Source organism: Durio zibethinus, chromosome 23 (assembly GCF_047325235.1).
Source record: "Durio zibethinus cultivar Kanyao isolate XHJ-2024 chromosome 23, ASM4732523v1, whole genome shotgun sequence".
Lineage (NCBI taxonomy): Eukaryota > Viridiplantae > Streptophyta > Magnoliopsida > Malvales > Malvaceae > Durio > Durio zibethinus.
In genome coordinates this window covers 1,408,889-1,436,560 of record NC_143184.1, presented here as the reverse complement: position 1 = coordinate 1,436,560, position 27,672 = coordinate 1,408,889, and the positions used below count along the sequence as shown (strand labels likewise).

The 27,672-nt window shown below is 35.5% G+C and overlaps 5 protein-coding genes across 34 annotated transcripts; 4 read left to right on the top strand and 1 right to left on the bottom strand.

Annotated features, from left to right (window-relative positions):
• The first annotated feature begins 432 nt into the window (after positions 1-432).
• Positions 433-3,009, top strand: LOC111313796 (LOB domain-containing protein 19-like). The gene is made up of 2 exons (XM_022914568.2): positions 433-808; positions 2,680-3,009. The coding sequence occupies exons 1-2, from the start codon at positions 524-526 to the stop codon at positions 3,007-3,009; spliced, it is 615 nt and encodes a 204-aa protein (XP_022770303.2). The 5' UTR covers positions 433-523.
• A 42-nt stretch (positions 3,010-3,051) lies between these two features.
• On the bottom strand, positions 3,052-8,502 carry LOC111313794 (uncharacterized). Of its 29 annotated transcripts, none has more exons than XR_016332468.1 (8): positions 6,374-8,458; positions 5,695-5,801; positions 5,521-5,592; positions 4,901-4,954; positions 4,565-4,683; positions 4,237-4,343; positions 3,696-3,787; positions 3,052-3,573 (listed from the first exon to the last, which is right to left on the bottom strand). XR_016332468.1 is itself a non-coding variant. In XM_089752343.1 (2 exons), the coding sequence occupies exon 1, from the start codon at positions 8,325-8,327 to the stop codon at positions 6,390-6,392; it is 1,938 nt and encodes a 645-aa protein (XP_089608469.1). In that variant the 5' UTR covers positions 8,328-8,458; the 3' UTR covers positions 4,231-4,343; positions 6,374-6,389. The 29 variants fall into 29 exon arrangements, 1 of the variants encoding a protein (XP_089608469.1); XR_016332473.1 differs by having other exon boundaries at positions 5,699-5,801; XR_016332463.1 differs by having other exon boundaries at positions 5,521-5,601; positions 5,695-5,774; positions 5,866-8,457.
• Positions 8,503-10,344: 1,842 nt separating this feature from the next.
• Positions 10,345-15,080, top strand: MAP65-4 (microtubule-associated protein 65-4). Of its 2 annotated transcripts, XM_022913952.2 has the most exons (14): positions 10,345-10,540; positions 10,908-10,943; positions 11,036-11,122; positions 11,216-11,413; positions 11,515-11,769; positions 11,949-12,158; positions 12,265-12,420; positions 12,542-12,701; positions 12,937-13,088; positions 13,180-13,267; positions 13,453-13,526; positions 13,771-13,845; positions 13,946-14,213; positions 14,371-15,080. In XM_022913952.2, exons 3-14 carry the CDS (start codon positions 11,051-11,053, stop codon positions 14,814-14,816), a joined length of 2,154 nt encoding a protein of 717 aa, XP_022769687.2. In that variant the 5' UTR covers positions 10,345-10,540; positions 10,908-10,943; positions 11,036-11,050; the 3' UTR covers positions 14,817-15,080. The 2 variants fall into 2 exon arrangements, with proteins under 2 accessions (XP_022769687.2, XP_022769688.2); XM_022913953.2 differs by lacking the exon at positions 10,908-10,943 and having other exon boundaries at positions 10,355-10,540.
• Positions 15,081-16,223: 1,143 nt separating this feature from the next.
• LOC111313793 (AT-hook motif nuclear-localized protein 1-like) lies at positions 16,224-20,716 on the top strand. Its single transcript, XM_022914555.2, has 6 exons — positions 16,224-16,483; positions 17,040-17,458; positions 18,220-18,287; positions 18,745-18,876; positions 19,733-19,894; positions 20,212-20,716. Exons 2-6 carry the CDS (start codon positions 17,116-17,118, stop codon positions 20,491-20,493), a joined length of 987 nt encoding a protein of 328 aa, XP_022770290.2. The 5' UTR covers positions 16,224-16,483; positions 17,040-17,115; the 3' UTR covers positions 20,494-20,716.
• Positions 20,717-22,964: 2,248 nt separating this feature from the next.
• On the top strand, positions 22,965-24,498 carry LOC149512070 (uncharacterized). The gene is made up of 2 exons (XM_089752774.1): positions 22,965-23,630; positions 23,730-24,498. The coding sequence occupies exon 1, from the start codon at positions 23,140-23,142 to the stop codon at positions 23,602-23,604; it is 465 nt and encodes a 154-aa protein (XP_089608900.1). The 5' UTR covers positions 22,965-23,139; the 3' UTR covers positions 23,605-23,630; positions 23,730-24,498.
• Positions 24,499-27,672: the final 3,174 nt, after the last annotated feature.

The window sequence follows — 27,672 nt, the reverse complement described above, 5'->3', positions numbered from 1 at the left end:
TGTTTTTATATAATAATGAGTTATATATTATACTGGTTAAATACATTAACAAATATATATAAACTCGTTTAAGAATCCCTCGTTTAGAAACCAAAAAAAAAAAGAATACGTCTGTATTTGATCAGAAACAAAGGAAATATATATATATATATATATATATATATATATATATATAGAGAGAGAGAGAGAGAGAGAGAGAGAGAGAGAGAGAGAGAGAGAGAGAGAGAGAGAAATATAAAGGATGGAACTACCAGTCTTTTTTGCAATGACCCACCACCAGAGTTAGCAGAGGTTTCTAAGTTAACAAACAAAACCCAGTCTGCTCTCTAGATACCCACCCATATGTGATATATATATCCCTCCTCTTTGTTGATCTGTCTCTTTCTTTAGATGCCACATATTATTTTCTTCTAGTTCTAAAAGGCAGAGATAATCTCCTTAGAAGAAAGAAAGAGAGAGTGAGAGAGGGATCATAGATTAGAGATCATATCAAAGAGAGAGAGAGAGAGAGAGAGAGAGAGAGATGAGTGCAAATAACGGAGGTGGCCCTTGTGGTGCCTGCAAATTTCTTCGGCGAAAGTGCGTGAAAGGGTGCATATTTGCACCATATTTTGACTCGGACCAAGGCACGGCTGACTTTGCTGCGGTGCACAAGGTTTTTGGGGCTAGCAATGCATCCAAGATGCTGCAGCGAATACCGGCGCACAAGCGCGTTGATGCTGTAGTTACACTCTGTTATGAGGCTTTGTCTAGGGTTAGAGACCCTGTTTACGGCTGTGTTGGCCACATCTTCACCCTCCAACAACAGGTCAGCTCCGTAATTGATTTTAAATTTTCTTTATGTACTTATTTCTCTCATTCAAGTATGTCACTATATTAAAGATGATAACAAATCTGTCTTTGTTAAGTTTGGGGTTTTGATTTCAGTGTTATTAGGTCTTAGGCTTTTTCTTTCCTTCCTTTTTTTTTTTTTTTGAGTTCAAGATTGATTGACTTATGGGTTATAGAGGAAACCTTGGCCAATCATGCTGGCATGCATGCAGCTAAATAATTTAGAGTTAAGCATAAATATTTATTTCTTAAATTTAAAAAATTTTGTTCCTTTATTCTTCTTCTTGCATGCACCAGCGTTACAAGTTTTCTCAATTAGAGCAGTACTGGAAGTAATCTAATAGAGAAGCTTATTGTAGTCCATTCCTAGCCAATTTGAGTAAAATCTTATACCCAGATTTGGCGAAAGTAATCGGATGTTTCATAGCATAGGCTTCCCACCCCTAGAAAAGTTTAAAACTTAATCAAAAGTTCAAGTGTTCATGCAAACGTGTGTCTTGGAGGGTGTAGCCATTGGGTAAGAGTTTGACAAATGAATATATTTTATATAGTAGAAGCAATCTAGTCAGTCAAGGTTTTCACATTAATTTTGTAACCCTATTTATTTCTTGAACACCAAAAACAAAACAACTCAATATATTTTATTACCCAAAGTATATTGTATTGTTTCCTATAGTTCCTCTTTTGGGGTAAAACCTCAAAAAATTTTAAAAAGTGTTGGTCATTCAATAGCAGTGGGTGAAACTCAGGCTAAATTTTACTTGGAAAGGTAATCTTTTTTTTTTTTCGTTATGTAACCCGTTGGGAGCTTTTTTTAGTTGAAATTGCGCAAACTTCATAGTAACTAGCGGTTCCAAGAGAGACAGAGAGGGAGAGCTGGCGGCTGTCATGTAGTGGTGAATGGCTAAGTGGTCTGGTTGCTTGCCGGAGCCAGCAAGCCAGTTTAGCAACTCGAGAAATATTCAAATAGTTTGGCTTTGACTTTGCTAATCTTTTCTCTTAGCAGTTTTTTTTTTTTTTCATATGGTTAATATGTTAAAAGAATAGAAAATGTAAGTGATCTTATAAGCGTCGTTTATAAAGTAACTATGATTTATGATTTGTTACAACTAAGAATTGATTAATGGGTCATGTAACGTTTCTTGCATTTAGGCGTCCTACCATGTGCAGGTTCCATCATGGTGAACTTCCTTCACCAAGTTCTCTCCTTTTTTTTTTTTTGATGGTGTGATTTACTCATAAGGGTTCGTAAAATGCCTTTTGTGAAACTCGTGGAATAGGAATGACTATCTTCTTATCGCTTCATGAAATCTGGTTTTTTAATGGAAGCAAGATAGTCTTATTTAAGTAGCCATATTGAACGCGTATTTGACAATACTAGTTTCAAGAATTAGGATACACTTTCTTCACTTCTCTCCACTTCCATTTGTTGGGCAGATGAACACAAAAAGAGTATGAGCTTGAATTAGGCAGGATACCATTATCTTCTTAAGATTGATTACTTTAAATTCTTTGAGAGAGATAAAGACAAATAGTTATTTTTTATTTAGATCAGATTTTATATATATTCAATATTCTATCGGTAACATAAATCATTTTTTAATAATATTAAATGATGTGATAAAGATGGATATTTACCAATATTTTACGTATAATAAGGTTCATTTTGACTCTTTTATGTCTATTATCTAGCCAAGAAACCTTTATTTATTCATTTATTTATTTAAACATTATGTTAATTTTATTTTCTAGCCGGTTTCAACGTTCCACTGTCGGCAGCCTCTTGCTCTTTCGATATATGTACTCTCTGATCAATAAGTTAAATTTCACTTTTTGGTATGATTGTAGGCAGAGATTTTACAGGCAGAGTTAGCCTACATTCAGGCCCGTCTTTCTGCGTTGCCCCGTCTCCCTCAAATGCCGCCATTTCAAGCCCAAGCCCAATGCCCTTCGCCGTCAAGCCTTCATTCTACTTCAGAAATAGGATCTCACTTGGTGTCTTCTTCTAACATGTCGGTGCACTTTGACCCCCCACAACCACAACATCCTTCCATCGAGCTGACAAGTTTTCCAAATCCCTTTGATCAAGGAATGGAAAACAAGGAGCTTCAAGCTTTAGCCCGGGAATTTGTCTCCAGATATCTTCACCTTCCAGCTAAAACTTCTAATTGTTATTAACTTGCATAATCTTTTCATGTACTTTGTTCCAGATAACCACTATTGATTCTGGAATCTAATGAAATCGCACCCCTATTTTTCTACTAGAGTGCAAATAGCGGCACTGCTTCATTTTTTAAAGGGTTCCTTGTTCTGGATTGTTACAAAATTTAACATGCTTCTTTAAGGCACATATGCCATTGTTATCCCCCAACAGAGGAAATGATTTAATTTTCTAGCACCGGAAACTAGCAACTCAAAAGCAACACTTGCATCCAAGGATTTGATTTTATCTGCAACGGGAAAACGTCATACGTCTTACTCACTAACCTTTTTTTTTTTCTCTAGATGAAACGGTCAGAGGTCGGCGTTGACACGTTGGCGTTAAACAGCTAAGTCAATGTTTGGGTGAGCACAGAATCCCACAGACATCTCGTTTGTTTCTGAGAGTCGCTGAAACGAGTCAGTATTTTCTCATCTTCACCGCATGCCACACCATCCCCATACTTCAAGAACTATTGTCAGGTAAATCTGAGAATTGTGCAACACGAGAGCAAGTCCCCAAATTCATGTGATGAGATCTACCTACAGAATTGTCATTAACTAGTCAGTTGTCATGCAGGTTAGATAATGTTATTGAATACTGAACTGTTGAATTCCTAATACAAACTGTGATGCAGATTAGATGACTTTTGGGAGATTGGTACCTGAAACACTTGTAATGGTAAAACAGAGAAGGCCGAAACCATTTCAAATCACAGGCAGGCCATGTCCAATTATGCATCATCTTATACGCACTCTGTAAAAGCACACACTAAACAAATCATCACAGAACCATCATGCTGCGTCCATTTTTTGATCTTTTATTTAATACCACCAAAATGTCCAAAATCTCAACGCTCTAGAAAGTGGAAACTAGATTCTATGCATGCACAGTGATCTAGTCCCAGACTCCACTATATAAGGAGACAATCCGGCAAAATAGAGCCCAGTTCTACACCAAAATAGAGCCCAGTTCTACACCAAAATAATGTTGGAAGAATCTGAACCCATAGCTAAATAGCTAATGGATGCAATAATAAATCAATTTCCTATAGGAAGATGGATCCTGCAGCAAAGTAAGACTGACATTTCTCATTCTCAAATTTCATGTTTCACCTTATATGCGAAGACAGGTGCAACATCTCCAGAACATCGGAGACAGACAAGAACATACCAATACATAATCACATAGGGAGAAGGAACTACCAATCCAAAATTTCTTTTCATCAATCCATCTATCAAGTCAAGAATGCTCTTTGCTTCAAGAACCATATGATGCCCGATGCCATGCCCGGAAAACCAGCCCATTTTCCCTAGATCAGATATCATATAATGTCAGTTTCAGACAGGGATCCTCCACATCAGAATATGCTCATTCCAAGAAGAACGTTTGACATGGCAGAGAATGAATTGTTATTAGTAATGCAATGCTAATTCCATTGAACATAACAAAGTGTTAAATAATCTTTAAAATTAACAGTTATGAGCATATCTGCTTGTTACAGAATCCCAACAAGAAAACTCAGGAGCATACCGTGTGGCTCCTAATGTCTTATTAACAAAATTCTGTAATTCCAAGTAGACCAAATCTGCCAATTCTGGTTAGTTGAATCGTATATCTCAAGCTATAGCATCAACTAGTAACAATTATGTCTACAAATGTGTAAAAGAGATTAGTTACACCAACAGAATAACCATAGGAAACCCAACTTACTTCGAAAATGGAAGGCATTCATAATATGTGCTAATATGATATCAAGTCCAGTGATTAATTTAGTGAATACAAAGTCCAACAGGGCATATATATATATATATACATATATATATAGTGGGGAAAGTTACTAACAACCATACATGTTTCAAGTGATACCTGTCACTACAGATAAAGCAGAAACATGATGACATCAATTCCTCAAGAAATTGACTGCAAAGATAAAATATGTTTAAGAAAACATACAAATCAATTCATAGTTCAATTTGACAGCTGCAATACCTAACTATAGACATACAGTCAGTCATACTTTCTACACATAGAAACATAGTAACAAATGAATCCAATGTTTAATGTAGGGGGCATGGATTACACATGAGTTTATCTACCATCTGAAAACTCAAAGTTTAGAACGCAGTTACCAAAGAAGTGGTATTTCCTTTTCATTATAATTAACTGATTTAAAACATTATATAAGAAAGCATCATATCTACAATGGACACAAGGGAATGCAAAGAGCGGTTGAACATTTTAAAACACAAGGGACACCAGGAAACAACTTAACATGGTAATGGAACGAGAAACCAAAAAAACAAAAACCAGATTTATTGGGATTCCTACACTGACTCACTGAGTACAGCCATTAAGCAGAGGATAACCTAAACAGTAGCAAGATCTTTCCTCCAAATTATATATTTCAAAAGAAAAAGGCATATGCTCAATCTTTCTCTAAACAAAGAGTATTATGAAGACAATGACATTGGAAAGGGTAAGAATACCAGAGTTATGATACAGACACCCTAGCAAGCCAGACTCCATCAACCATCAGGTTGTCCATATCAATGCAAAGTCTAGCAGAGCTAAGGAAATAGAGTTAGGATACAGTAAAGCAGGGTAAAGGAAAAATTAATAGTGATATAGCCACAGAAAAACGAACATGGCAGTAGCCTTACCTACCAACTCAGTTGAAGAAAGCTCCTTGATAGAACTTGGTCTCAAGCTCTCCAGGTAGAAGGTGCAGTGAAAAAGAACTCTTGAATGCATGATTCACAGATAATTACTACAATGATTCATAATACATAATTAAAAAAAGGAGCAAACAAAGGGAGGATAAAGCAACATACAAATTACGAAGCCTCTAGATATCATCAAGACTATTTGGGGAATCATTATGACCACCAGCATGATTAAACCAACAATTAGTAAAGAGAGGTGAACCACGTCATGCACTAATAAGCTTTAAAACAAAGGAAGATGAAAGTGATATGGAAGTGAATAGAAAGGAACACTCACGTCATAATGAGGGCCAGATGAAAAAGATTGGACATATACTAAATTATACATACAAGAACCTAAAAGAAAGTGTTACGAAAACAGTAACTGGTGTCCATTGTAAGAGGAACCCAGCTAAAAATCATGAATGTCCACAACATGGTTAACAAATAGTTATACATAAGATATGTGCAGATGAGCCCCATTGGCTATGCTTTACAGAAACCACACACAACAAAGACACCTAAAGCATGTGAGGAGCTCCAAACTTCAGTATACATAAATGTACAATCCAGTGCCAACAGTGAGAAGGGATGAAGGTGACAATATAAATTCATGATTATGTTAGAGTAGGTTAACCTGGCTCTTCAGGACTCTACACGATCTCCCCATGTCTAAATCCACTGTCACCACAATCTGTGCTGGAATCTAATGCACAAGGAGAATCATACCATTTAGGATTTTCTTGGTAGAAACTATCAACCTGAATGCCAACAAGACCTACATCTGCCACTATACCATCATCATGTCTCATGGGCTTGGTTAGTTTAGTATCTTCACAGTCAAGAATGCTCTTCTCATCAAAATCACTGCATTTCAACCATTTATCCATCTTACAAGGCTCGCTTATCAGACCCTTGTGACTCCTACAATCCGTCCTCATTTGGTCCCAAGGAACAACATCCTCAAGTGTCCTTCCAAAACTGTCTTCATCATCTTCAATCAATTCAGTATCCTTGCCATCCCCATATAACTGATCATGATGGTGATTACTCCAGTGTGTCAAATCATTCTCTCCTACCAAAATGTCATCTGAATGAGGCTTGTCAGAAAGCAATTCCATTGACTTTGGGCCCTCTTCCCCTAAACTTCTAACTTTACTCAAAATATCACGGAGCTCCCTAGATACCGAACCCAACAACTGACGAGGAATCTTGCCAATCTTCCCCTCTAACAACCCGATTTCAGCTCTCAACTCCTGCACCTGCTGCAAAATGGCCAGCTGCAACTCTCCTTCTGCTTTCCCTATCAATCCAAGCCCCTCACTATCCAAATCCTCACTTACCCCATAAACCATATCCTGGTCCATCAAAAACCCCCCCTTATGCCCAACAATGCGATGCATGATCCTTGCATTCCCATCCAGCGGCCCTGGCTCATGCCCAGTATGCACTGCATACAACTTAAACACTGCCATCCCTTCCTCTTGATATACAAATGTCTTATACTTCTCATTATAATTGGCAATTGGCACTATTGCCCTAATTCTAAATCCACAACCACACCTCTTCGATGCATATGGTTCCCTCTTCAAAATCCTTGACTTCTTTGCCGCGGGTTCCCCTGCTCGATGACAGGCATAATCCTTCACCTCGGCCATAAAAGGCTTATACCTAATATATTTCTGTCTAATGCAGAGCACAACCTTGTGCTTTGCAGCCAATTGCTGCAACCTATGAGGCACCTCCTTTGCAGGCACGTCAAAAGACTCTGTGTACTCAAAACGACGCCGTTTACTCCTGGAAGCAGACCCCGAGGAAGCATTGCATACAGGGCAAGCCGCAACACAAACCCTAATGTAACTCTCGGGAATTCCATAGAACTTAGCACCTACATTCCACACTTGCTTGACTCTCTCTATTGTTTCTTTAAGCCCTAAGTGTTTTAAATCGGCGTCGCCATGGAAACTCATGACGATTTCTTGCCATTGATTAACATGGGAAACGAACTGATTAGAATTGTTTTTGAAGCAAAGGAATTCGTTACAGGAATTGGGGTCCACGTGTGCGGTGAGCTTGTCCTGGATTCGCTTCCATGCGGTCAGGTAAGCAGTGTCCTCGTTGCGGTCCTTCCACACGGCGCGCCACGATTTGAGGACGGAGCGAGGCGTGGCGGCTCGGATCTCAGCTGGAGTTGCTAAACGCTGCTCACGGATGCAGCGGATCATAAGGGAATGGGACTCGGCGTTGAAGGTGTAGAACTGAGAGGAAATGTGAGGTTCGGGGCTAATGTAGCCGAGGGGCTGATTGGCAATTTTATGAGTAGCGCTAGTTAGGTCGGTTGTTGTTGTTGCGGCGGAGGAAGGAGCGGGGTGAGTAGCTGCGACGTCGTCGTTTTCGGAATCGGAATAACTGGGTGAGTCAGCGGAAGAAGATGAGCGCAAAAGGACGATTTCGGGGAGGGAGAAGGAAGAGTCGGGTGGGTCATCGTGAGGGGAAACGGACGGCCGTGATTGCGTATGGATGATCTGGGGAGATGAGCCCAGATTATGGTGGTGACGGAAGAGATCGTCTTCGGTTTTGTGGGGAATCATGGAAAGAAATGGCGTCGGAGAAGATGCAGCTAACGAGAGAGAGAAAGAGAGAGCCAAAGGGAAGGGGAGCTCCCCAGTACCTTCCTCGCCTTTACTCTTTCGGCTTCAATTTTAATTTTTGGAGTTTTATACAAATATATTTTTTTACTTTGTTTTGTATTTATTGCTTTTTCATTTTTGCAGTGTGTTTTATTCTATACTTTATACATTTTTTCTTTCTTTAGAATGACCGGATTTTGATTAGATGTATTCTCGACAATGTTGGTAGTTTAGCACCATAAAGGCTACTGCCACGTTGGAATATTAAAATCCAAGGTGAAAACTAGTGGCCCAAAATTTCCATTGTTGGTATACGCCCCCCCCCCCCCCCCCCCCGCCCCTTTTTTTTTTTTTTAATTTTAATGAGACAGAATTTTACAGCAAGAGAAGAAGAGATTTTAAAGTCGAACCCAACTTTAAAATCTTCGTTAAAGTTTTTTTGGCCACTAAGTCAGAAGCTGAAGACAAATCCCCGCTTTTGAGACCATAGCAAATGATCCATATCTTATTGCTTTATTAGTTGTACTGGTGCACTACGACGTGACATACTATTAATCTTTGTCATAAGAATCTTTATCATAAGTGTAAGTCTAAGATTAAGATTAATTAGGGCTCTAACATTAATTTTGCCAAATTGATAAAAGTTTGTTCAATTTAAACTAACAAGATTTTTAACAACACATGCTAGATGCTACCATTTTTTTTTCTCAGGTAATAATGGCATGAATTTTAAGGAGAATTAAGGGGCGCAATAAATCATTTTTTCCTTTGAAACGAGAGGGTATCCAAGCCTAGTGAGTTTTAGACATGTTATTGTCAATGTCAATATAGAAAAAAAAATCACTTAATATTTTCCTCTTATTTGTTGCCTACTATTTTTAAAAAGATAAATTCAAATTGAATAATATTAAAAAGCTTTTATTGAATATTTAAAATGATAAAAGTAAATTATCCACTTTTTTTACATTATTTTTTTTAATGCTGCAAAGTTAAATATTTATAACTTGCGAGACCCAATGCATAAATAAAATTCATGAATTTGATTGAATTTTATTGATATTTAAAAATACTTATCTCAAGTCTGATTTGCTCATGAAAGTCCATTTAAGATCAATTTAAAAATTTATTAACAATATTTTTAAATATATATTTAAATGAAAATAAATAAAAATGAATTATTAATAATAAAATATGTATATGACTCGGATTGATCCTGCCAGAGCTTGAAAGTTCATAATCCAATACTCGACTCCAAGCCTCCAACTCATCTTGTGAACAAGTTTATAAGTTATTTTAGATTTTATTTTGTTGGTAATTTGACATTGTGAAAAGTTACTATACTTAATTAGTAATGAACAAATAATTAACAAATATAGCACCAAGTATAAAATAATTAATCTATAAAGAAGGAAAAATAAATAAAACCATGCATTTTTTAGATAAAAACAATTACATATTTTATATGCATTAATTTGATTAAAAAACAATTAAAATAGGTGATTTTGGAACGTGCCAAGCCTGACCCAATATATAAGAACAGGGATGGTCACGGTTGGACCTCCACCCAAATGCAGAGCATGGATATGAGCATGGGTCGGGCTTCCCTTCCGCATCCACATGAAAGTTAGTCCGCCCAATAGTTTCAAGTTTGAAAGGCGTTGGTTCGGGACTTCTGTCTACAAAAGGAAAAAAAAAAAAAAGGGCGTTGGACCTTAATCTTCTTATCTTTTTCTTTTTGATTGATGTTTTATAGTCGATGCGCCCTTTATTTCAGTAACAGTGAGAAGACATTTTGAAATTCAAAAACCTTATTATGGTTCAATGACCCCAATCGGATCCCCCACCGAAGAAAAAGCAACGGTAATAATGACTGGAGCCTTCCAGATTTTGCCGCGTAGCAGTAGACCCCACTAACCAATGACGTGTCAACATCAACTTTATTTTGTTTTATTTATATTCGTACAACCCCCCACATAACGGCTCCTCCCGCGCCCCCTTTTCCCTCTCAGAATCTCGCTCAAAATCAAGCGTTACGTTTTCTCTCTTGTTTTATCCGCAATTCCCTCATCTAATCAAATCCAAAATCATTCGTCATCTGCAATTGGATCTCCGATCATCAATCACCTCCGCTTGGTACTGAGCGACAACCGTTGCCAATTTCGAAAAAGTCCACGGTAATTTTCACTTTTTTTTTTTTGGTTCCCTTTTCATGGTTGTGTTTTACTTTGAATCGAAACTGGTTTGTTTATCTGTTGAATTTTAGCTTAATTATCACGGCATCTGTTTGGTTGACGAGAATATGAAAGAAAAAGAAAGCATTGTTTTAAAGTGAGGTTTAAATGATCAGTGTGTTATGCACTCGATTGATAATTGACTGAGTTTCATTTTCTTTTATTTTTTTTTTAGAAATTAAACAAAAAGAAACCGTAAATCTGCATCATCAAGATCTCATTCTATCTTTTCATGTTCTGTTTTACTTAGAGTTCGAAAACCTGGAAAATCATTGATTACTATTTACTATATTATTTCCTGTTTGGTTAGTTGAAAGTTGAATTGAGAAAAGGAAAATAAAACTAGGTAAGCAATTCCATCATTTTTTTTTCAGTTTCGACTTTATTCTTCGATTTTATTCTTCTTTGCGAGACTAAAAGGGATTCTTGTTGTTGCAGAATATTGCCGGCTCCATGTTAAATCATTACAGTGAGCAGTTTGCGCGCATTGAAACAACTTGCGGATCATTGTTGTGTGAATTACAGGTTCTCCTTAAGACCTCTCGAAGCATATTTATCATTTGCCTATCCGTTCGATACGAAATATTTTTAAAGTTGTCTTCGCTTTATTTATAACAGAAACTATGGGATGAAGTTGGGGAGGCTGATGACCAACGGGATACAATGCTTTTTGAACTCGAACAAGAGTGCCTCAAGATCTACATGAAAAAGGTAGACGAGGCAAAAGAATACAGAACTAAATTGCAACGAGATATTGCCAATGCCAAGGCAGAAATTTCAGATATCTGTACTTCTATAGGGGAGAAGTCAGTGCATGTAAGTGCGGTTACTAGTATTCAATCAATAGATTTGTATTAGTTAACCGGCTTGTTTCAGATTTTGTGAGTAATTTTATGCCATTGGTTACATCTATTCAGCATGATTTGAATCCTGGCGGGAACTTGAAGGAAGAGCTTGAAACCATTAGTCCACTGTTGGAGGATATGCGTAGGAAGAAAGTGGAAAGAATTAATCAATTTGTTGGAGTTCTAGAACAAATACAAAAATTATCTAATGAGATTTTGGGGGTTAAAGAACAAAATGGCAATAAGGTGCTTGTTGACGAGACCAAGCTCTCCCTAAGAAGACTTGAAAAATTACAGAGTGAGATGCATGAACTTCAAAATGAGAAGGTTAGTCCCTATGATCAGTTATCCCTCAATGATGACGCTTGCAACAGGAGTCTTGATAATTTGAGAGCATAGAATTAGTGTATCCATATTGATTGACAAGTCACATGTAATTTAGGATTTTGGTGGTTTAGTTGAGCAGTATATCAAAATGACAGTAATCTCACTGATATCACTTGCAGATCAATCGTTTGAATCAGGTGCAAGACCACCTAAATACTATAAACTCACTGTGCACAGTCCTTGGTATGGATTTCAAGCAAACAGTGTGTAGAATCCACCCTACCTTGGATGATTTGATTGCAGAAAAAGATGCAAGTAACAATACAATTGCAAGGTTGGCTGCTCAAATTCAAAGTCTGCTGGAGCTAAAGATAAAGAGAATGCGGAAGGTTAGTACCAGTAAAAAAATAGTTATTTTTTCATTTTTATGCTTTGAAACCTTGAACATTTGTTTCCGCTTGGTACTTCTGATCCTTTGAGCTGTGCCTCTACCAGATTCAAGATCTTGCATCTGCATTGTTGGAGCTTTGGCATTTGATGGATACTCCAATAGAGGAACAACAGATGTTTCTGAATGTTACCTGTAAAATTGCAGCTTCTGAACCTGAAATTACAGAGCCCAATATGCTCTCCATTGACTGTATTAAAAAAGTGAGAACACTATTTTAGACTCATTGACTTCTGGTACTCTTCAATTATGTTTCTTGACTTTTACTGCCAATTTTCACTGTGTTTATTTGGGGAATGAATTGTAAGAACTATCTGTATGTAGGTTGAGGAGGAAGTGTCTAGGTTGCAGCAGCTCAAAACAAGTAGAATGAAGGAAATTGTTCTGAAAAAGAAGGTTGAATTAGAGGATATGTGCAGAAGGACTCACATGGTGATGGAAGCACTTATTTCAATAGATTATTCGATTGAAGCTATGGAGTCTGGTAAATATCTAAGCCCAAACCATTGCTACTTATATTATTTTGATAACATGAAGAAATTCATTCTGTTAACCTGTGACTTGTGAGCTTTCACAGCAAGTTAAAGTGCTAGTGAACATCCTGAAAGGTTTCCAATTTTTGATGAACGTGTTTTAATTTAATTTTAAAATGAACTTGGCCTGGAAGGGCCATGATTCACCAATACTCTATTTGTTATCCCATCACAAATGTTTTGCAGGTGCCATTGATCCTCTGTACCTGTTGGAACAAATTGACCTTCATATTTCGAAGGTTAGAGAGGAAGCTTTCAGCCGCAAAGATATACTCGAGAAGGTGGAGAAGTGGTTGGCTGCATGTGAAGAAGAGGGTTGGCTGGAAGAGTACAATAGGGTTGGAATCAAACTTATCTTGTTTCTTTGAATAATGTAGAGTCTTGTTTCCCACAACTAGGTTTATGACTTTCAGATTGTTCAAACTTTAGGATAACAACCGTTATAATGCTGGAAGAGGAGCACACCTCACTCTGAAACGGGCTGAGAAAGCTCGAGCATTTGTTAACAAAATTCCTGGTAAATTTCTCCAGCAAACTCGTGCACTATGACCATAACTGTAATGTTGTAAACCAGGAGTCTTGCAGTGAAATATTTAAAGTGTTAGTCCCTATGTTTTGTTTGGCTTTAAAATTTAAATACTGGTCTGGTGCTGTGTTCCTTTATAACTGCTCAATTTTATAAATTTCTTTCTTTTGGTGTAGCAATGGTGGAAGCTTTGACTTTAAAAACCACAGCTTGGGAGAAAGAGAGAGGAACTGTGTTCTTGTATGATGGAGTAAGCACTTCCCTAATTTCTGTTATATTTCTGGACAAGACAATGCATCGTATCAAAAATTGATTTGGTCAAATCTTATGTAAGCCGTGCACTTTGGCTTAAAACTTGATCTGTCAAAGTAAAGCTGCCATTGTGTTCTTTTTTCTTTTAGTACTTGACTTGTTATAGCCAATTGCGATTTCCCTGTTCTCTAGTTATTGTTTTTCTTTTTAAGTAATTTGATGATGTTTTGAGTTGCATTTAGGGACGACTTCTTTCTGTGCTTGAGGACTACAGCAGCCTAGGGCAAGAAAAAGAATTAGAGAGGCAGAGACAGAGAGTATGTGCTCCATTTCAATTAATTTTTTAGGCCTCTGTGTTTAAGGACCAAAAGAACAAGTTTCTCATCTTAACCTTTGCTTGAATTATCTATATTTAAGGACCAAAAGAAACTTCACGGACAGCTGATAGCAGAGCAGGAAGCTCTTTATGGTTCAAAACCCAGCCCATCCATGCGAGGAAAGAAGGCTTCTAGAACTTCAACAGCCGCTGCCAGTAATAGGAAACTCTCCTTCGGTGGAGCAATGCTGCAGCAACTAAAGCCTGAGAAACTTGCTATCCGTCTCCACCCCAATAAGAAGGCTGACTATTTGAAGGAAAACAGCTTGGTCAATCACCAGCGATCCAGTGGTTTTGCATCTCACTCTGGTAAATTTTAATTTTATAACCAAATAAGAAGGCGTACAGATATGTTTTCCTTTTTTTTGGCGATGATTTCTTTTCAGCGACCGAATTTTAGACCTCTAACAACAGAAAAATATTCTATGCCTTTTTTTTCTTGTGGGGTGGGGGGTGGATGCTGTAGGTAGGAGAAGCTCTGAAGTTTCTGGTCGTGTAGTAAAAAAGCAACCCTTACGTGCGGTAAAGGTGCGTGAGATTGAGTCACCAGCAGTTCGAAAGCCTCTTTCTCCCATTTCTTTTGCCGTGAACTCCAATGCCAACATTGTGAGTTTCAAAGAAGATAAGCAAAAAGTGAAGAATGAGCTAAGATTAGATCCTGGTTGCAAGACACCAACGGGTATGCCTTCCAAGCCAACTTTTTTAATTGGTGACGATGAAAACAGAACCCCGAAAGCGAAGCCCGTTCCAATACCAACAACTCCTTCAACGGTATCAGCTCCTATGCTTATGGCAATAACACCAGCTACTCCAGCAACCTTGGGTGCTTATAAAGTTGAAAAAATTGTGGAACAAGGTCAACAAATTGAGTACTCTTTTGAAGAGGTTAGAGCTGGGTTTTTTCTGTCCTAAAGCCCCTCAAAAACCCGTCTCTAACTTGCGTCCGGTGGTAATTAATTCCCAGTCAACCTTCATCCTTTGCAACTTTTCTATTTTTATTTTTTATACGCAGAGAAAAAAAAAAAGTTCTGCCTTTTTATTCGAGTGGTTAAAGTCAAATTCGATTGACTTTCTTAATGTGGTTGTAACTAAGCATCCGATTGTGGACTTTAGTGTCAAAATCCGTTTGACTGTTGAGAGTGTTGAATTTGAATCATACTTGGACAAGTTTAGGTTGATTGGTTTGCAAATCATGAGTTTTTTACTTTTAACCAATTTTTAATGTATTACATTTATTTCATCAGTGCTGTCAGGCACTCGTCAGAAATGAAGACCCTCGATCTTCTTGGTTGAGACATTTATTTAAGCGCTCAGACCAAAATCTATAATTTCCAATTACTGGTCAGGAAGTTGGGGACAGCTTATCTTAAATTAAATTTCGAAAAGATTCAAAGAATAGGGCCCTGTCTTGATGGGCATGTCCACCAATGACAGTCTGGCTGTCTCTCAGACATGCGTATCTCGGACAAGTGTAACTTATGGATTCACCAACCTTAGGTCAGGATTTCATTTGACTGACTCAGACACGAAGGATCTCAACTCTTTGCTGAAAATCAGCAGCCAATCAGATTCTTGCAGCTGTGACAACGGTTTGCCCAGGGATTTTAATTGAAATTGTTTATACAACTGGCCATTCACGCGGCTTGTATTTATTGGCTGGTGATTTTAATTTAATTTCTTTCCGGGGTTTCGTTGGAACTCAACGTAGAGTTAATGAAATTTGGAAAGAAAAATACAAAAATTTTGCCAAATTCTAACATAATTACCTGGAGAAAAATCAGAAATGCCGATAATCAAAACAAAAAATTGATTTAATTTTCAATGTTGAATAAATAAATAAATAAATAAGAACGAAATCCAAAAACTTTTTGATGCTAAATAAAAAAAAGGGACAAAATCCAGACTCTACGGGGGCATAGCCGTGAATAAGAAAATAAGTGAAGGGCATAATCTAAGATGTTCAATTCTTTATATGCGGACGAAGACAAGAAAGGTCAAGAGGCAATAAAGAGGTCGGCCCTCCAACGCCAACTTTTCAGCTTTAAGTGAAAGACAGAAATATACAATTTAGGAAACTATTTACTTTACTTTTTCTCCCTTATTTCTCATATCTTTTGACGAAATTACTATTTTACCCCTTTTTTTTTTCAATTTTCAAATTCAATTTTTCCTCACGGACGTGAAATTCCTCCTTAACCAAAATTTATATATCGGGAATATCAATTTTACCAACTAATTAATAATTATCAAAATATTTTTATATTTATTTTCATTTTCAAGTTTTATTTATTAATATTTTGTATTTTTCACTTTTTTCCTGTCTTCTTCTCAAAGTCTCTGTTCAGACAGGGAAAATAAAAAACCGGCCAGCGGTTTTCTGAAACCCAGTGTTTGTGTTTTTTTTCTTCAAAAAACAGTTTTCTCAGTAAATAAACAGTTTTTTTTTTTTTTTTTAAATCCGTTTGGTTGTCGAGAAAAAGCTTTTGAAAGTACTTTGCTTCAGTTCTGGAAAAATGTGAACAAGTCTGAGAAGAACAGTGTTAGTGAAGAGTTTTCTGGGCTGCGCTTATAAGTTACAGGTCATGATCTCTACATTCTAACATCTTTTAATTTGAAAGTTTTTTTTGTGTACTTTTTTTTGTTGTATGAAAAATCCCTGCTTTAATCATTTTCTGTTTTTCTTTCTTTTATATAAAATTAAGGTTTTTTTATTTTTGGCTGAGTTACAGCTTAATTTTGTACAGTCTTGAAAAAAGAAGTTTTTATGTTTAATTATTTATTTGAGTTTTAGTATGTGTTAAGGGACTGATCATGTGAAATAAACATAAAGATGAGCTTTGAGTATTAGTAGTTTCACTTGTATCTTTTGATGCATCTTTAATTTTTTTTGAGGATCCGTTTTCAAGAAGTTTTAGCTTTTCTTTTCTTTTTTTTTTCCCTGAAAATGCCTTTTTTTTTTACCATTTTACTTCTTTTTTTGTTTCTGAATTTTTAAATAAAGAGACAATGGTTTTAATCTCAAATAACTTTTCTTTTCTTCTACTAGTTAGTAGTTTTTCTTGTTGGGTTTACTCTGAAAACATTGTATTTATGGTGAGGTTTCTGATTTTTTATTGATGGGTTTCTGTTTTGTAGGTGGGTGGTTGGCTGTGAGTTTGTAAGTTAGATACAGTTGTAGTGAATAGTTAATAGTTTTGCTTCCAGTGTATGCATGGAAACAAATTCTGGTGTTACAGTGATAGGAGCAGAAGCTCCATCAGCCTATCATATGGCGCCAAGGACAGAAAATGCTAACCAGATTGGTGGTAGCTCAACCGCAGTCGATGCTTCGCCAGTTAGTGTCGGATTAACCGGTAGTACAGAAAAGAAGAAGAGAGGTAGACCTAGGAAATATGGATCAGATGGGACATTGGCGAGGGCATTGTCGCCAATGCCTATTTCCTCATCTTTCCCACCCGTAGGAGGTGAGTTCTCTAGTGGAGGAAAGCGGGGGAGAGGGCGTGGCAGTGGCTACCAGATTAAGCATCAGAAGGGAATGGAAATGGAGAATTTAGGTAATAAGCCCCTTTGAAGAAAGTCGTTTCTTTTAATTCAAAATTTAGCATGTTTTTCTTTTAGTTTTGAGTTTGCAACATGGAAAATGGTACGAGTTTCCTGTTGTGGATTTGGTAATGGATAGTAATGTTTCTGGTTTCTGTTTCTTGGAGTATGCTTCAAACTAAGTGCAATTAGTTCTGCACTAGGGTTTAGAAACAGGTCACCTGGTTTATTTGGAAATTTCTGAATAAAGATTCCATATGTGAAGTCAATCCTTAATAATACTTGTTAAACCTTTTGCGGGTCCTTATCAAAGATGCCGTTGTTCAGATTTGGAAGAATAGTGCTGGTTTTGTGAATGAAAAAGTGGCCTTTTGTGGGGTTGGTGTGACTGTGTTAGGTGGAATATTTTTCTTGTGGCTAAGATTTGTTTCCTCTTTCCTTTTCATCAAGGATTTTCAAGATGCTCCCAATGATAGAAACAGAATGAAAGTTATTAAAGCAGCCATATTGCTTGATTGATAATTTCTTTTAGTTACCAGGGATTGAGGAGACAGAAAATATGTTTCTACTTCTGGCCTTCTTGAATCTGGTTTAAAGGGTTTCTTGCATAAATATGCTGGTTCCAATTTGAAATCCGTTGTTGAATTCATGCCAAATCTCAAGCATGTAGTAGATCTATGTTAGTTTGACAAACAGGGGCTGAAGTGTATATTGGCACATAATTTTTTTACTTTAACAGCAAAATCCCATATTTATAGATCTTATTGTTTTATAGGCGAGTGGGCTGCTACTTCTGTCGGAACAAATTTTACACCACATGTCATCACTGTCAATGCTGGTGAGGTATGTTTTGATATGGAAAAGAGATAGGAGAATATCTTTATTAGTTTTTGAGGGTTTAGGGTCCATCTTTTTGTGGCTGTTGGTGATATTTCAATTTGTGATGGATCTTTTCCTTGTTTATGTTTCTAAACCTTAGACCTTAACACATTGCCACCATCAAATCTTGAAGTTTTTATCCAGCAGGCTGAACTAGTACAAATAACTATTAAAATGTAACAGGCTACACTCAGAGACTACATGAAATTTAATTTTGTATTGTGTTTAGGAGAATTTGTAGGTCTCTAAGGTGTTTGTTATTTTAGTTTTGCTTCTTGAACAATGAGATTCATGTTAAAGCTAAGTTTAGTGGTGGCACTTTTAGCTATTCTTTTATTTCCTCCATATTCAGGAGGGTTTCTTTATCAGTAATTCTACATTTTTCCTTGCTCTTCATCTTTGATTTTCTATGGTGTTCAAGGATGTAACAATGAAGGTGATATCATTTTCTCAACAAGGACCAAGAGCTATTTGCATCCTATCTGCTAATGGAGTAATTTCAAATGTTACACTACGTCAGGCTGATTCTTCGGGGGGTACGCTTACGTATGAGGTTAGGCAAATTAGAAATTACCATCACATTCCAAAATATTTTGAGTTTCCATAATATATATAGTTTGTAAGTTTTGTTTCTCAATAATGTATGCAAAGATTCTTAATAATGACATGTTTGATTCTGGGATGTGAATCAAGGTTTGTTGCATGATATGCTTTGAAACAAGGTTTGAAATGAGACTATCTGTTAAATGGAAAGCATGTATAATATTAATGTTGGCAGGAGTGTTTAATGTATATAAATTTGTCAGGCTATCGAAGAATATAGGATTTAAGAAGGGACAATTCTTTAAACTATACTCTTATTAGTTCCAAAGGTTGTTATGTCTATAAATATTCATAGTGAGCTGGTACATTGGGGAAGATGTATGCTGTTGAGAATTTACTTACAAATGCATCGGTGCAAGTTAAAGTTCCACTGAGTAAGCATTTTATCCAGACTATTTTCAAACCATCAGTGCATACAACTTGGTATGTTTCACTGAGGAACTGATCATAAGCAGATGGTTCACATTATTCTCCAAGACTAGTGCTATTTAGGTGTGTGAAATAGTTGTGTGCTATGAAGATACAAATGTCACAAAGATAAAACTGTTGCTGAATACTCCTGAAATCAAATGGATAGGGCATACTGTTTTGACGGACAAGAAGGGTTATAAATTGCAACCATGATGAGGGACGTATTTACTATGCAGCAACTACAGTTTGTAGGATTAGTCTTGGTAACCAATGGCTTATCTATATGAGAGGAAGAAGGATAGAAAAAGAGGATTTGCTTGTTCCGACATGAACTTCTTATGCTGTTTTGATTTTCTAATCCTTAAAACAACCTCATCTATCCTATTTTCTTGTAGGGTCGATTTGAGATACTTTCCTTGTCTGGATCCTTCATGCCTACAGAGACTCAAGGAACGAGAAGTCGATCTGGTGGGATGAGTGTCTCTTTGGCAAGCCCTGATGGCCGTGTTATAGGGGGAGGAGTTGCTGGGCTTCTGGTAGCTGCCAGTCCTGTACAGGTAAGCCTTTTAGTTTTAAATTTCCCCCTACATTTTAGAAGCAGTAGTATGTTTAATGTGGGGGGTTCTCTTGCTGCAAGTGATTGTCTAATTGATTGCCTATTGGCCCTCATACCACTAGTCTGAGCAATATGCTGAGCATCTGATCAGACACAGTAATCCTTTTCTACAAGAACAAGAATTTGCATCAGTCAACAAACATGCACGAGACTTTTGTCAAAAATCGTAGAAAACTGGAATTGATCTTTGGCCATTCTAACATTTCCTGACAATATGTGATCTTGAAGACATTGGTTAATCTTTTGCTCAATTATCAGGTTGTCGTGGGTAGTTTTTTGCCGGGCAACCAGCATGACCAAAAACCCAAGAAGCCGAAAAATGAGACCATACCAGCCACTGTTGCACCGAACCCAACTGTATTCGCTGCACCTGCTTCAAATGCAGAAAAAGAGGATATCATAGGTGTACTTACGCAACAAAATTCGAATGCCTCGAAACAAAACCTGTCCACAGCTACATTCCGAAGAGAAAATTGGGCTACCTTGCAGGAACCAAGAAATTCAGCAACTGACATCAACATTTCTTTGCCTGCAGGTTAATTTATTAAATAACGATCATTCATCCCGGAGGCTTACTAAATCAAACTCTGATGTTTATTTTTTTCCGACAGTGGAGTTCATGCGTTCTTGAATATTAATGTAGGATAATGTAGCATTAGCATCCCTGATATCCAGCTAGGTTTTAATGTCTCAGGCAAAGACATCCTTTTTCTGATTTATGAATTAATTGATGGCAAGTGTCACAGATTTTAAAATTCCCCAATTACGGAGTAGTGAATTTTTCGTCGGCTTCATTAATCGGATTTCCTTGATTCTTCAATAAATAACTTTGGTTAAAATCTGATCAAAGCTAGCATTACGTAGAAGATTTAACATCCTACATGGAAAATCGGTAATGGCACGTCGGATGAAATGGTCTTCAAACCATTTTCATATTATTTGTATTATGTTTTACTTGTAAATTATATATAATAGTTAATATAAAAAAATTTTACTTTATTAAAATTTTAAATTATATTATTTTTTTATAATATATCATGTATTAAAAAATTATTTTGTTTATATTTGCTCGTAATGGAGCAACCACCAAAATTTTATACAGTCTAGCTTTAGCCTAGCTTAGCCCTGCCATTTATTCCTTTCATTATGTACATATAGTAATATATTATAGAGAAACTAACCATGGTTCGTGAAGCTTGTGGTTTTGATTGTGTTGAGGAGTAACGACATATATCGAATCCGTGGGAGGGAGCTTCTTTTTCTCGTTCAAACGACCTTGCTCCTTAACTTGGCTCTGGCTGTCTGACACTAGTTAAAATGTAAGTCAATATCCAAAAAGAAAAAGGAAAGATATTCTTTCCTGTCCATGGCGGCGCCGCCATGGCATCAATCTATTTTACAAGTGTTATGAGTACATGAGTAGTTGTTACCCCAAAAGTTTCTACAATGCGATTTCCTAATTTCATTACTTAAATTGACTTATAATTAAAATTAATAATTGACAAAAATTGCAAATGAACTTCATCAAAGGAACAAAGCAAGCCTTATTTCATAAGCCTTAAAGTTTAAACATTGAAGAAATGAATTTTATGTACTTTTTTCATCTACAAACTCCTCTAAATTATTTTTGTGTTGGTTGTTATTCGTTATTAATTAGCTTAGTGAAACAGCAGATTGCTAACGAGCAAATGGAGAGATTAACAAGACTAATTATATGAATCTAATTGCTGTTTCATGTCCTCTGGAATTTCCTGACTGATGTTGAGAGGAAAATTAATGATGTAGCGAAAGACAGCACGGTTTTAGCACAAGTCTAAATCTTGTGAGATGTAAATAAACAAATTAAAGATCAATATTTGACTGTGCTTCAATAGGTTGTTCACACCGAATAATTCTCAAGTAACCCACATTCTTTTTTTCCTTTGAATACTTTGCACTCTTATTTGCTTCATATTTGGTTTTCCACCTAATTCCAAGATCCATGTCACTTTGCCGACGATATTGATTATAACTTTTGTCCTTTTGGCCTATCAAAAAGTCAATGCAGAGAAATTTCCGGGCAACCTAGATCAGAGCTCTTTCTGGTTTTAAAAATGGAGATTTTTTTTTTTTTTTTTATTTCAAGGGGAGATAAAAAGTATTATAAGAAGAGGAAAAGGGATTCGATTCGAAATTAAATCATTAAGTTTTTTTTTTAAGTTTTTATAATTACTAGATCATGAAATGAAAAATAAAAAAATAAAGATTATTTATTAGAGAATGACACATGTAAATTGTATAATTGATTATAGCCCTTAGGCATGCAATTAACTAATCCTTTTTACTTCGAGGAAGTATTTTTCAAAATATTTATAGTACTCGTGCACGGATTCAGAATCTATGTCAATATCAATGGGAGAAATTATTAGATAATATTTATTTATAAATTATTGTAATTTAAAATAATTTTTATTAAAATATAATGTTAAATATTTTTAAAATATAAAATAATAATTTTTTAAAAAAATTATAAAATATTAAAAAATTATTTTTATATAAAAATTAAATCTAAAAAATCACATTTACTTGTTTTAATTGTATCTCATTTGAAAAAAAATATTAACATTTATATAAGTAAATATGAATATGATAATTGAATAAACATATTAAAGATTTTAAACATATACATAAATATATTTATTAAATGGATATAATACTACATGAATCATCTTATTTAGATATGTCATAACATGTTTTATAAACTCATTAAAAATTATTCTAATAAGATCAATAAATATAATAAAGAGATTAATTTTATGTTTATATTTAGAATCATTAACTTATTCAATTACCTTTTTTATTTTGTTAATATATTTGTATACATTTCAATATTATAAAACATCTATACTTAATTTTTTTTTTTTTTACATTTAATGGGGATAAAAAACAAAAAAAATTAAAAATTAAGTTTATTTCTAATAATTTTACTTGTTACTTTAAAATTTTAGTGGGGATAAAATATAAAAATCATTTATATTTGGTATCTTTTACTAATAATCAATGCTCAAGTTTCAACAACTGGCCCCACTGCCCCCACCCTACATCCGTCTCTGGTAGTACTCCTCCCATTCTCAAAAAGATCACCTTCTACTTGGAAAACATAGAAAGGGAAAGTACATATCATTGAACTCCCTAGTTTAGATTGGCATGGAAGGAGCTACGTTTTATGTCTTTAGGGTTTTAAGTATCTCTTTGCCGATCTTGTTGATCTTCTTCACTATGTTTTTTTCAGTTACTCAGTGTCATGAACTTCTTTTCTCCACCTGCAACTTCATCACCTTGGCAAAATCTAGTAACATAGCTGTGTTTTTCGTGTTCAACGTTGTCATTATCACTGTCCTTGTTGGATGCCTTGAGCCATCTGATCATCTAGATGCAGCTGGTCATCAGTTGATCAGCTCTGACCCTCCAGCTTATTATGTCATTGATGCAAATGATGATCCCGAAGGGTATCATGGTTACGATGGTTATAACGAAGAAAATGATGATGATCTTGATAAAGAAGATGGTCAGGGTAGTGAAGAAGACGAGAAAGATGATGATTTGGAAAGAAGAGCAGAGGAATTCATATCCATGGTCACCCGAACATGGAGAGACGAGCTACTTACTTAGAGGCTTCTCTGCATAACAGTTAGTTAGTAAGTCTCAACTCTCAATTATCCAGCTTTATCTTCCCCATGTACATATATATGCGCATAAAAGAATATGTACAGTATCGGGTTTGGTTAATTCCGCAGATAACATGGTATTGAAAGATCAGGAGCCTTGGCTTAGTTATTCTCTTGGTGGCTCAGGGAGATTGGTATGAATGTATATATATATATATATATATATATATATATATATATATATATATGAATTGAAGCCATGGACTGTATATATATTACTGTTCGAGAAGATGCTCTGAGGACTGAGCTGATTGTTACTAAGCTAATTAAGCTGGTTTATTTTTGTTAATTAAGATTGTGTATCAATTGTATGTATTGTATATGGTGAATAATTTATAGGATGAAGATGTAATTTTATAGTATGAATATTGGCAGTGATTGAACTCCCAAAGCATCAGTTTATCAAGCTGTTTATTAAGTACTAAATAAGTAAAGGGCACTATACTATAGGAAGAAATTTGATAGGATCAAATAATATTTACAATTAATAAAATAAAGTGAGAAGTCATTGTCAGTTGAATTTGTTGAGAAAGAAACACCACATAAATTTGCCATATATTTCTTAATTCTTTATTACCGGTGAGTCAGGTGGGTTAGGTCAGGTAATCCAGGCTGACAGGTATACATGCTTACAACCTAAATTCCAAATGGCAAACATATCTCTGATCTGTCATTTTTGCCGCCTGACGACCTTCATTTTCTTCAGTGTAAACTTCTTTATAAATGGTCGGTCATCTTGCTCTGGTCTGAGCCATTTTTGTAAGGTTTTAGGCAGCTTCGTTTTTTTTTTTTTTTGGTTTTTATCTGCAGCTTGTTTGATATACATATTCTGCAGTTTAGTGCAGAAAAGTATATACCTAATCAGATTAACCAATTGTACGATCAGTAACTTTACAAATGTTCTCTTTTTGACTATTCAAATCACTGTTTCATCTTTTTCTTTCCCTAAAACAGATATCAAGAATATTTACTTAAGACAGCATGTGAATGAAGTATATAACTTCCACATTTTCTCCCTTATCTTCACTCTAATGTCTCAATCATCTTTTCCAAGATTATGGCCTCCAGAGGGGATAAAATTAAAATCTCCAATTTTTATCCACAAAATTCAGCATTCAAACAAGAGCAATTAATCCAAATGAACACTAGTTGGTAAAGTGGGGTCTCACCAAGATTTAACGTTGGTTGTAAATTTAGTTGATTTTGGCTTGATTCTTCTCATTGTTTCTGTCAAAGTTAGGGTGTAACGGATTATTTTCAATCAATTTGTTGATGGTAAAGGTGGCACGCCAAGTTGCCAACTGTGAAATTCTTTTTACCTATACAGATCTCCAAAAAGGATGATCAGAACAGTTGGAAAATTGCAAGTTCATCATGTCTTAATCGTTGGTAATTTTATATATACTAAGTTGGAAAATTTACTTTGATTTTGAGTTAGCTAGACTACTAATTACAGACGATGGCTATCATGCCAAGCTAGATGCTCATCATATCCGGGTCAGATCAGCCCACGTGAGCCCAAGTCTGACTATTCATGGACCATTCGGATAGAATTGCCCTTTAGATTGTGATCAGGAAAGACCAGCCCATCTAAGCCCATGTCCTATAAAAATCATGGACCATAACATGAAGCTGCACCTATCAAAGATTGCCTGTAAGCCTGTAACATGGTAATAGCATGTTTAAGTAGCTAAAGAAAATATCATTCAATTGACAATTAACAGCTCTAGCTGGCTATATTGTAATTTGACTGATTTTCAATATTCTTCTTTAGGAAGATGTTAAATCATTAAACTCCTCATTGCTGAGTGTGCAAAAATATATTCTCAAAACAGAGAAGAGTGTTGGAAAAACGAAAACTGGAGCATCAAGGTTGCCACCATTATTAAAATTACCAATCCATGACAATAAAGAGGATGTTAAATCGTGGCCAAAAAGACAGAGGTCTGAACTTGTTCCACTCGAATGTTTTTGTCTGAATCAGCTGATGAAAAAAAACCTGAACATGCACAGAACAAATTGTATTGTAAGCAAAAGCAATGAAGATGGTTTGTTGCCATTCATTTCTCCTAAATTTGCAGCAAAAGTTCTCATTGTATATTATAAGTTATGACCCAATTCCTCATACATAATCCTTATGATTCTCTTTTTTCTTATTTCTTTTACCATTTTACTTCTTTTTTTGTTTCTGAATTTTTAACGAAAGAGACAAGGTTTTAATCTCAAATAACTTTTCTTTTCTTCTACTAGTTAGTAGTTTTTCTTGTTGGGTTTACTCTGAAAACATTGTATTTATGGTTAGTTTTCTGATTTTTTATTTATGGGTTTCTGTTTTGTAGGTGGTTGGTTGGCTGTGAGTCTGTAAGTTAGATAAATTGTAGTGAATAGTTAATAGTTTTGCTTCTAGTATATGCATGGAAACAAATTCAGGTGTTGAGTTCACTGTTTGGGCTCAAAGTCTTGATTTTTAGGATATAGTTGGTAGTAGATGATGGCTTTTAGGATTAGTTGGTAGTAGTTATTAAATGTGGTTGAGTGATTCTTAATTATCTATAAACTGTTTGAGTTTTTTTTTTTTTTTTTTTTTTTTTTTTTTTTTTTTCTGTTAGTGAGCCCATTAAAAGGCTGATTGAGTTTAATAGAAATACAAAGTAATTTATTTACAATTATCCAAAATTTGTTATTTTCTTGTGTGTCGGTGATTTAATTTTAAGAAAACTTGTCTTATTCCCTAACAAATCTTTGGTATAAGAGCCTTAAGATCCTTACTCATTTTTTGTATCCTCTAAATTGTCAATGATGACAGTAAATAGCAATTCAAATGTAGCCCAACCTTTCATTCCTATGTTCGATGTAAAACATTATGACTTTTGGAGCATGAAGACACTTTTCAAATCTCAAGATCTTTGAGATTTTGTAGAGACTGAATATGACGAGAATGATAACGATGAAGGATGGCTAAAAGACAACAAGAAGAAAGATTTCAAAGCCCTATTTATCATTCAACAGGCAATCCATGAGACATTTTTCTCCAGATTGTAGTAGCCAACACTTCAAAAGAAGCTTGAAAAATTTTATACAAAGAGTTTCAAGGCTCTTCAAAAGTTATTGTTATGAAACTCCAAACTCTCTAACATGAGTTTGAAACTTTAATGATGACAGGTAAGGAAACTGTTGGGCTAAAAGCCTCTAATCCAATCACACCAACGGAAGCAAAATCAAACAATAAATCAAACACACAAGAGACAACAATCTAACGTGGTTCGGTCCAATCAACCTACATTCACGGATGAAAAATAAGATCCACTAGTTGTAGAAAATTACAAACATACCTTATATCATCAACCTTACCCAACAATCAATACTCATAAGACACTTTCAATCTTCTCTAGTTCTATGAAGTATTCTCAACCCAAACAAACACAAATTCAAACCCTTGTGCACCCTTTCAACATATATAAAACACATGCCCATATGCTCCCATACACCATACCTATGTAAACCCTCTCAGTCTCTTTTAATCCACTCATAAAAAAACAAACACACCTAGAAGACGTAGAGCCCCAATACTCCTATGGGGTGTCTATCCTACAAAAACCTTACAACTCTCTTACATCTTTTTTCTCATACCTAATCCTGTAGAGATTCACATATTTATAATCATACAAACTTGCCTATTAAGAATGCCTATCATCTTAGAATTCTTCTCTTGTAAGTTAAACTTGCCTATTAAGAATCTCTTTCATTTTAAAATTCTTCTCTTGCAAGTCAAACTTACCTATTAATAATTCTCTTTCTCTTATAATTTTTCTTTTGCAAGTCTTCTTGTCCATCAAACAATATCTGACAAATCTCAAACAAATCTTTTATGCGATTTGAGTCAACATTTCTAGCAAAAACAATACAAGATTTTTTTTCTAGAGTAATTTTTATTGTTAGTCAATTGAGATCTTACGGTGATAAGATTACTAAGGAGACTGTTGTTTTTAAAATTTTACGAATCCTAATTCCA

Excerpts from the sequence above, each read along its gene's own strand:
- MAP65-4 (XM_022913952.2), top strand. The coding sequence starts at position 11,051 with ATGTTAAATCATTACAGTGAGCAGTTTGCGCGCATTGAAACAACTTGC. Across the intron at positions 12,702-12,936 it reads GATTGAAGCTATGGAGTCTG|GTGCCATTGATCCTCTGTAC; the intron begins GTAAATATCTAA and ends AATGTTTTGCAG. Across the intron at positions 13,846-13,945 it reads TAGAGAGGCAGAGACAGAGA|GACCAAAAGAAACTTCACGG; the intron begins GTATGTGCTCCA and ends TCTATATTTAAG.
- LOC149512070 (XM_089752774.1), top strand. The coding sequence starts at position 23,140 with ATGGAAGGAGCTACGTTTTATGTCTTTAGGGTTTTAAGTATCTCTTTG.
- LOC111313796 (XM_022914568.2), top strand. The coding sequence starts at position 524 with ATGAGTGCAAATAACGGAGGTGGCCCTTGTGGTGCCTGCAAATTTCTT. Across the intron at positions 809-2,679 it reads TCTTCACCCTCCAACAACAG|GCAGAGATTTTACAGGCAGA; the intron begins GTCAGCTCCGTA and ends GTATGATTGTAG.
- LOC111313793 (XM_022914555.2), top strand. The coding sequence starts at position 17,116 with ATGGAAACAAATTCTGGTGTTACAGTGATAGGAGCAGAAGCTCCATCA. Across the intron at positions 17,459-18,219 it reads AATGGAAATGGAGAATTTAG|GCGAGTGGGCTGCTACTTCT; the intron begins GTAATAAGCCCC and ends ATTGTTTTATAG. Across the intron at positions 18,877-19,732 it reads GGGGTACGCTTACGTATGAG|GGTCGATTTGAGATACTTTC; the intron begins GTTAGGCAAATT and ends ATTTTCTTGTAG.
- LOC111313794 (XM_089752343.1), bottom strand. The coding sequence starts at position 8,327 with ATGATTCCCCACAAAACCGAAGACGATCTCTTCCGTCACCACCATAAT.